We start from the raw sequence: 9732 nt of genomic DNA, 5'->3' as shown, positions 1-9732 counted from the left end.
AAAAAAAAAAAAAAAAAAAAAAAAAAAAAAAAAAAAAAAAAAAAAAAAAAAAAAAAAAAAAAAAAAAAAAAAAAAAAAAAAAAAAAAAAAAAAAAAATCCGAAACCGGAGAAGCCTGATGGAAACAGAAATACAGCAATTCCATCAATCAGAAGCAATTCATTTAGTCGAGATCATCACATTCGATAAAATTAAGCCATAATCAAACTCCGATTTGGAGGAAAAAAAAAATCGAAGGTAAAAAGGAAGTGGAAAGAGGAAGAGTATTAAGAGACTAACCACTCTTCCGGGCCCTAACACGAGCGGAAACAGTGAGCCAAACTCGTCGGACAGGGAAAATCATCTTGTGCCAAAGCTCCATAAACCGATGCTTAACTTTCGTCTTACTCCTGCTCCGTGTCTTCTTTTTCCTCCGGTACCAAAATCCACCGCCGCCGCCGCCAAGTCGAACGGCTATGGTGCTGAGCCCGGCCAGACCTGCCGCACTCCTTTCACTCACGGTCCTTCCTCTGCTCTTCGGTAGTGAAATTGCGATCAGAAGGCTTATGAAATTGCAGAGAGAGCAAGAGAGAGAGAGACAGAGAGAGACAGAGCAACAGTGAAATGAATTGGAAGATTAAAAAATAGTTAGAGAGAAATTGAAGAGGGGATGAGTCGTTTTTATATCTAAAACTAAGGCCACCGACACGTGACCGGTTGCCTACGTGGTATACCACTGCCCCATTATGAGTCCATGACTTTACAACCTTTTTTTTTTCTCTCTCTCTTTAAGGGTTAAATATAAATTATATATAATATATATATATATATATATATATATATATATATATATATATATTACGACAACATCTCTCTTCTCGTGGTTAACGGTTATATGTAATAGGCCAAAACGAACAATATCTACTCACCGTGGATTTGGGTTGTTATAAATAGTATCAGAGCTAAATACTGGGCGGTGTGCAAGTGGAGACGTTGGGCCCCAAGGGGTAGATTGTAAGGTCCTTGGAGAGGAAAACAAAGCATTTTTGTAAGAGTGTGGAAACCTCTCCCTAGAAGACGGGTTTGAAAATTGTGAAGCTGACAGTGATACGTAATCGGTCAAAATGAACAGTATCTATTAGCGGTGGGCTTCGATTGTTACGTTAAATCTCTTATACTCAACTTAAATTCTGAGTTGAAAACTTATTCAAACAACTCTGGCTCGAGCCTCTAGATTAGCATTTAGGTTCTATTAATTTATCTCGGTTTACTTTTAATTTTCAATTGGCAAGCTTCTAACTCTTGTACGTTAGCCCAACAAAGCTCTCTCTAGCTTGCTAGTTTTTAGCTCGTTAACTAGGCTAAGATGTACTAAGCTATAATGTGTTCCGGTCTTAGTGTATGTTGTTGTATTTCCAACCTAGATCTTCTATCGTATATCCTGTAGTCTATTATCTATAACAGATAAACTATTAGGGTAGTCGGCCTTGCCCCAGTAGTCTCACAATGCGAATGTAACACAAAAGGAACTGACCCTCATGTCTGCCAACTCCATGTGGTCCCTTTTCCTACTTCGACAAAAAAACTTTAAAAAATGTCCCACAATATGAAAACCTCACCCCATGCGCTCAGACGCATCTTACGTGCTCGAGCATCCTCACCCACACTCAGTTTCACACACGTGCACTCACATGCATCATCTTCTCCATTGTTTAAAACTCTGTCTCCTCTACATCTACGTCATTACACCCCCAGTTTTCTTTCCAACTCTTTCTTAGTGATTTTGGCCTGATCTTGTCGGATCCTTCATAAGAATTAAAGAACACATTATAATAACGTGTCTATTATCTCAAGAATCATGAGGATCAGAAATAATCCACTGTGCACGAAAAAAATTGAGAAATAACATTAAAAAAAAACTTGAATATATCATGACTTTATATTTGTAACTAACATTAAAGTTTGTTAGCAATAGGGAAAATAATAATAATAATAATAATTTTTTTAAAAAAATTTGTAATAATATTGTTCACCTTCTTTTATCGTAAGCCATTCAATGTATTTTCCTTCATTTCAACGTTGTCGTTTTGTGAGCATCTAATGGGGTCCAAATGCACCTAACAACTTTGCTTCTAATTTCTAATTTATTTAGTAAAAAAAATTGAAATTAATTCTCTAATTTAAAATAATTAATGGAAGTATTTTTAATTTTATTTTATTTATATATTTAATTTCACTACAAATTTATATTATTTGTATGCCCTAAGTTATTGCATATTTTGTTCATCTTAATTATTTTAGTTTATATTATTTCCTTCTCCAATATAGAAAGATAAAAATGGTAATAAAAAAGAAAAAGAAAAAGAAAAAGAAAAAGAAAAAGAAAAAAGAAAAAAGAAAAAAGAAAAAGAAAAAGAAAAAAAAAAGGAAAAGGATATTTATTTTAGTTTTTAAATTATTTTTAAAAAATTATATTGATAATTGGATTGATTTTAATAACTTGGGCTAAGGTATATATGTAATAAAGTCGTATAAAGTTGTTGAAGTTGGTAACTTCTATAAAATTAATAAATCAATACATTTTGAGAAGAAGACCAACAAAGAAGCAATGAGATGCTCTTTTAAGCTAAATAAATATTTTTTTTAAAACAAAATAAGTTTTTAATTTTGTTCATCACTTTGATTTCTATTTAATTAAATTATAAATTTGTTTGTCCATAAATTCTTACATTTATGTCCACTCAAATTTTTTACCCAACATTTAATATCAATTCTAAACTTTCCATTTTTATATTTAATAAATATAAAATTAAAAATTTAATTACATTTTAAAGAGTTATTCAACCTAAAATTATAAATTAGAAGTCAATTTGTCAAAGAAAGAAATTATAATTGTGACATCTAAATACTATATCAACTAATATTATATTCGAACAAGAGCAGTATTGAGGATAAGAAGACTAAGAAAAGTTTAAAAAGATTAAAAATCACTATCTATACGGATAAAGTACACTTTCTTTTTTAGACACTCAATTATATAAACTTTATGATTAAGTGTGTTTTTCTTCCAGTAATTTTATGTGGACACTTTCTTTTTTAGACACTCAATTATATAAACTTTATGATTAAGTGTGTTTTTCTTCCAGTAATTTTATGTGGACACTTTCTTTTTTAGACACTCAATTATATAAACTTTATGATTAAGTGTGTTTTTCTTCCAGTAATTTTATGTGGACACTTTCTTTTTTAGACACTCAATTATATAAACTTTATGATTAAGTGTGTTTTTCTTCCAGTAATTTTATGTGGACACTTTCTTTTTTAGACACTCAATTATATAAACTTTATGATTAAGTGTGTTTTTCTTCCAGTAATTTTATGTGGACACTTTCTTTTTTAGACACTCAATTATATAAACTTTATGATTAAGTGTGTTTTTCTTCCAGTAATTTTATGTGGACACTTTCTTTTTTAGACACTCAATTATATAAACTTTATGATTAAGTGTGTTTTTCTTCCAGTAATTTTATGTGGACACTTTCTTTTTTAGACACTCAATTATATAAACTTTATGATTAAGTGTGTTTTTCTTCCAGTAATTTTATGTGGACACTTTCTTTTTTAGACACTCAATTATATAAACTTTATGATTAAGTGTGTTTTTCTTCCAGTAATTTTATGTGGAATAACTTCTTTAAAAAAAATTTAAGATGCATGTGAATAAATTGAAAGGACTCGTGTTCATTTGTAGGGATAATTAGACATTAATGCAAGCACGTAGTCATCTAGCTGTGGAACACGAGCACCGTCATTCTGTTTTTGTATTTGATTTATCTGGTGGCTTCATTTTCTAGAAATTTGGAAATTATAATAAATTATTATTTATATTTTAAAAATATATGGCGAAGGCTTCAATTTAAACGTGTCTGAAATCGGGTCTGTAAAGTCCAGTGGAATGTTTTCCAAGGAGGGCAGTTTTGACCTTCTGAGAAATGCTTCGATTTTTCTAAATTTAAAATTCGAATATTTTATTCGTTTTCAATTTAATATAATTATTTTTTATTTTATAAATAATCACAGTCACAGATCTGTAAGTGTCGGCAAAAAAAAAAAAATGATGTCACACGTGGCGGAATTAAAGATGGGTTGGCCCACTTTTAGAAAGGTATTCTAGGAGCCATTTATTGGTCGACACGTCGGCATTTCCTATTTTGAAAAATAATGGTATATGCAATCATAAGAAAATTTCAAATATGAAAATAAATCTAGAAACCTGAGGATTAAAATACAAGGATTTGGAAAAAAAAAATGACGCTTAAAAAACGCCCGTTAAAGACTAAATATCATTAAAATTATTTTAATTTAGATTTAATTTAGTTATTTAAATTAGATTTGATTTAGTCATAACAGATTTAGTAAATTTGAGAGATTTCTTCCCATTTATCTATCTTTTCAATTCTCTCTGTTCCCAACCAGTAATACATATTTAGTTAAAAAAAAGAGTAATACATGAAAGAAAGTTGTAAAAGATTTAGGATAATTATATGCTTGACATGTGTTTAATTAATCAATTTTGGTTTTAAATGCTATTTAATTAAAACTTCAACCTGACAACGAAATCAGAGTCCGATTGATGGAATAGAATTGAGATTGTCTACATTTCAATTATCAAAGCATAAAAAAAATAAGTGTGGAAATAACAATTTGAAATATAATAATATAATATTCAGAATTAAAGGGGAGTTTGTTACTCCGTCAAGATCAGGAGGTGTCGGTGTGTTTTCTTTTAAGACGTTAAAACCAAATAGGATTACTTTTTTCGTAATTTTTTAACCCTAAAATCAAAATATCTAATTTTTAGAATTAAAAAAAAAAAAAAGGGGAAAAAGCATGGAGCAATTAATGTCGTGGAAACTTCGTCAACTTCAACCAAAGAAATAAGAGATTTTGTAGGTAAAGCCACTTTTCATGCAATCTTCTCTTTGATATGTTTTATATTATTATATTATACTATATATATATATATATATATATATATATATATATATGGAGTACTCGGCCGCCAAGGCAAATCTAATCTCACAACTTTAGCAAATTAAACAATAAATCTAAAAGACTTCAAAAAAAAAATATTTTCAATTCTTTATGTATCTTGTTCGATGATGAAGGTCCCACGGCTAATTTAGGAAATGATCATGAATTTATAATCAAAGAATACTCTCTCTACGATACCTTTTGGACAAGCCCAAAACAAAGCTATAAAAACTAACACTCAAAGTGGACAATATCATACCATTGGTGGAGAGTTGTGTTCGTCTATCTAACATGGTATAAGAGTCATGCCCTAAACTTAGTCGTGTCAATAGATTGGTAAGTTCTCAAATGTTGAACAAAGGACTCCAAAAGAAAAAGAGGCGATCCTCCAGGAAGGCATAGTAAAAAATGACTACGACTCCAAAAAAAAAATAGGAGTCTAGCCTCTCGCCTCCACGAAGGCATAGTAAAAAATGACTACGACTCCAAAAAAAAGAAAGGAGTCTAGCCTCAATTAAGGGGAGGCGTACTTTGTTCGAGGGGAGGTGTTGGATGATATAAGTCCCACATCAACTAATAGGGAATGATCATGAGTTTATAATCAAAGAATACTCAATACTCTTTCCATTGGTAAGAGTCATTTTATGCTAAATTCTACTAAAAATTTTGTTGAAAGAGGTTAAGCTATTTTCTCTTTTCGACTTTAAATTAGGAATTAGGAATGGAACAATACCAGGAGTACATAAATGAGAAAGAGTTTTATTAATCATCAGGTAAATCTCTAATTTTTTACTAATACTACCCTAAAAAATTATTCGATAAAATATAATTATAAGTTCGAATTCTTTAAGATAGAACCTAAATTATCTAAAATTTAGGGTATAAATTGACCTTAATGAAAGAGGGGAAAGATGTTTTCAGGCTTGGTTTACTGTTTATCTGCAAGGGAAGAGGGTTGCCATTAAATTTGTAATCTACGTAGACCGACACTAAGGATGTCCCATAATTTCATTTAACCAATTTGCCCACTAGTCACATTAGTGGTCAACAAGCCATTGAAATCAACGACTTTAGTGAACTAATTGATTAAAGCTTGAATAGGCTAGAATTAGGCTTCCTAAATTAACAATAATGCGAAATCCAAATGGATGTTTGAGGAGGCCTTATGAAGATTTTTAGAGGCCTTTGTCATCTTGCATTTGGGTTTTGTAAGGACAACCCCCCAATTATGAAGACTTCCAAATTAAGGGCATACCTCCCATCCAATCGAGATGACTAATTGTTTGTCTAACTTTAGAACATCGAGAGCTCCAAAGAATAATATCTAACTCCATTTCATCTCGTCATGGGATATAGACAAATGAAAATCAAATCAAGTAAAGATGCTGTTTGCAATTCAGGGGAAAAAAGAAAGATATTATTTGTTTTCAGACGTACCACTTATTGTTCATCTGTTTCCATTATGCTTCATATGTAGTTTCTTTGATATTTTCAATTGCTTATTGAGGAAAGGAATATTTAAAGGCTACTCCATTTGTGAGGTCTAACAAATAAGGACAACCATCCAAATGAAAAGGTTGTACTATTTTAGTATTATGATGGTTTTTTTAAATTTTCTCTTCTGCCAAGTATTTAAAAATAAAGAGGGTTCTTGGTCAAAATTTAGCAAGTCTAGATTTGTGTAACTTAGGTTTCGAAAACCTTAATTCCTATAACTTGAATTTAAATTACAATGAAATATTCCTAAAGTTGAAATTTATGATCGATTTTGTTTAATGTTTATGATTGACGTCTTTACTAAGATTGATGATGTTTATATTATATATTCCCTAGACTATCTAAGAATTGAGCAAAACTTTGGTAGATGGAATTGGCTAGTGGCCTAAAGCTTTAAATTTTGATTTAGTTAATTTGAAAAATTTAGGGACGGTTTGAAATGATTTTTTAAGTACTTGAAAATAATTTTTTTTCAAAAAGCATTCAAAATGGCTATTTATTCGTTGATGCTTAATTTGTGAGTTTATGACTTGTAGAAGTCCGTGTTGAGGATTGTTGGGTAAGGAGTTCCACTCGACTAATTAAGGGGTTGAAATGGGTTTATAAGTAAGGAATACATCTACTTGAGATGAAGCTTTTTGAGAAAATCAAAAGCAAAGTATGAAAGCTTATACTCAAAGTGGACAGTATCATACTATTATGGAGGTCGTGGTTCCTAACATGTTATTAGAGTCATGCCCTTGACTTAGTCATGTTAATGGAATCCTCAAATGTCAAAAAAAAAAGTTGTGAGCCTCCAATTTGTAGACAAAAGTAACTCAAGTGTTGAACAAATTGTGTATTTTGTTCGAGGGCTCCAAAGGAGTCCAGTCTCGATTAAGGGGAGGTTGTTCGAGGGCTCCATAGACCTCAGGGGAGGCTCTGTGGGGTACTTTGTTTGAGGGAAGGGTTGTTAGGTGAGGAGTCCCACATCGACTAATTAAAAGGTTGAACATGAGTTTATAAGATATATATCTCCATTGGTACAATACCTTTTAGGGAAACCAAAAGCAAAACTATGAGAGCTTATGCTCAAAATAGATAATATCATACCATTACAGAGGTCGTGGTTCCTAATGGTGCGTGGTGGATGTGAGTATAGGACTTTTAAGTTTACATGAGATAGGATAAACAAACTACTAACCTGCTAAAAAAAGCATAGCTGCTTCAGAAGTGGATTTCAAAACCTTCAATTATACAAATCTAAAAAATTAGGTAAAAACCACAAGGAGAGGGTTGAGGTATTTTGAAATTAAGAAAGTTGGAAATTAGATATTCAACTCAAATGCCTCAAGGTATGCCACAAAAAATTAAATTTAAATTCAAGTGAGCGTAAATGAAAGGAGATGTGTACCTTTGTTGTAAAGAGTCTTCACATTGTTGGTTCTACTTCCACCAAAATATCTAATAAACATCCTATCAGTAGCATAGGTTTATGTACCTTCACTATTCCTACATATTCCAGAAGAAACGAGGATGAGACTATAAAGAAATCGGATTGCAAAATCGTTGGTACAAAAAATTTCAAATTTTCTATGCTGTTATTATAGACGTATTGAACAATGACAGCATACTTTTGAAAGAGCAAAAAGCACCTCACATCCATGACATAAAGCACAATGAAAGGGGGGCGTTTTAATCGAAATTCGTACCTGACACTGAATATAGTGGGGGGTTTTCAGTGATGGGGAATGTCGAGCCAATCGCCAACCAATATGAGCATCTTTCAGCACTGAACATCGAATCAATTTCTTCATGATAAAAAAGAAAACAAAAGAATGATAGTATTTAAAAAGAAAAGAAAAACAAACAAACGTTCTTTCGCATCGGGTACTGTACTGCAGTTCATATATTAAAACATAGAGTGACTTAAGTGCATGCTTTAACTTGAGAATTGAGTCACAATTGGCAAGAATTTCAGTTTTTTTAAATTGACGGCAAAAGCACAACTTTTGTCTGTTTTAACCGTCTGTAAAAGCAGCCTCTGCAACCGGGTTATAGGATTTATCCATACTAGTGCCTGTGGGCATTCTGAGTTTTAATTGCTACATGTTACCTGCCGCCTTGAATTGAACTCATTTGATGTTGAAGTCCATTAATCGGGAAGGTTCCCCTATTTTCATATATGCTATTCAATCAGGCTATCAGTCATGCTTTTGAACTAATAATAATATCAACAAAATGGCATCGAAATCTTATAATCACAAGTTAACAATCAGTCAGGAAGAATGTTTTTGAACTAATAATAATATCAACAAAATGACATCGAAATCTTACAATGACAAGTTAACAGGTAAGCTTTGAGACAAACCATCCAAAAAGGCCGGCCAAATATGACAGGGACCAGTGACCAGTTACCACAAGAAAGTCTCGCTCTTACTACTAAATCATCAATAAAGAGAACAGGTAACGAATACAGTGAACAATAAAAATACATGTATTATCTTTTTCCGAATAACAAAAAAATGAGATATGACACAAATCAATTGAAGTCACTATCACACTTATCTAGCAAGTGAAGAATCTTGAGCAAAGTCATAGGAGATCGTGGAGTCAATAAGCTGGATATGTATGTCATTTAGTTTATCAAACGTGGAGTATTTCTAGAAATTATTAATTATGAAGCATTTCTGAAGAATTGTTAATCGTGGAGAATTTTTAGGAAAAATTATTTGGTATTTCTTGGAGAAGTTATTAACGTGGAACATTTTTTTGGAGAAGAATATAGCCATCTGTTGAACCTTTTATTCATAACATTGAAAAATGTTGTGATTGATATCTTGGTACAAAGAAATCATCTCTCAAGTTATCGTTCGGTGTGCGCACGTATTTATTTGATAGATTAGTCAACTAACTAATGGCTGAACAACGTCAAGCAACTATAGGATAAGCAGATTAGAACCAAATAAGTAGGAAGTAGGAAATGTTATAGATTGACCTCTGGTGGTGTGCATGTAGAAAGCTTTTCATTCTTCCTTCTCTTAAGCACTTTTATCCTAGCTTTCCCACTCCAATATCATCAACCCACTGAAATAAAAAGGGAGTTCGACATAAAAATATTAAATTATTCTACCCTTCTAAAGGATGGATCTTCATTCCATAAATGATTTGAAAGAAACATTAATATTATCAGGCCTTACATATGCTCATGAAAGTGTACCTTAGATATAGCCCCATCATATGT

At 31.6% G+C, this 9732-nt stretch overlaps 1 protein-coding gene and 1 long non-coding RNA gene across 2 annotated transcripts in view; both read right to left on the bottom strand.

Moving 5' to 3' along the window:
- LOC111456503 overlaps positions 1 to 646 on the bottom strand; it is a 2469-nt gene extending 1823 nt beyond the window's left edge. Inside the window, exon 1 of the mRNA XM_023098389.1 lies at positions 279 to 646. Coding sequence (XP_022954157.1) covers positions 279 to 360 — 82 coding nt within the window. The 5' untranslated portion in view covers positions 361 to 646. The remainder of the gene's footprint in view (positions 1 to 278) is intronic.
- Positions 647 to 7812: 7166 nt separating this feature from the next.
- LOC111455824 lies at positions 7813 to 8345 on the bottom strand. The gene is made up of 2 exons (XR_002712636.1): positions 8201 to 8345; positions 7813 to 8000 (listed from the first exon to the last, which is right to left on the bottom strand). It is a non-coding gene; the product is annotated as an uncharacterized LOC111455824 (long non-coding RNA).
- Positions 8346 to 9732: the final 1387 nt, after the last annotated feature.

The sequence above is a fragment of the Cucurbita moschata genome, unplaced genomic scaffold (assembly GCF_002738365.1).
Source record: "Cucurbita moschata cultivar Rifu unplaced genomic scaffold, Cmos_1.0 Cmo_Scf00018, whole genome shotgun sequence".
Classification (NCBI taxonomy): Eukaryota; Viridiplantae; Streptophyta; class Magnoliopsida; order Cucurbitales; family Cucurbitaceae; genus Cucurbita; species Cucurbita moschata.
The sequence above is the reverse complement of the archived record's forward strand: the minus strand, read 5'-3'. Positions and strand labels throughout refer to the sequence as shown.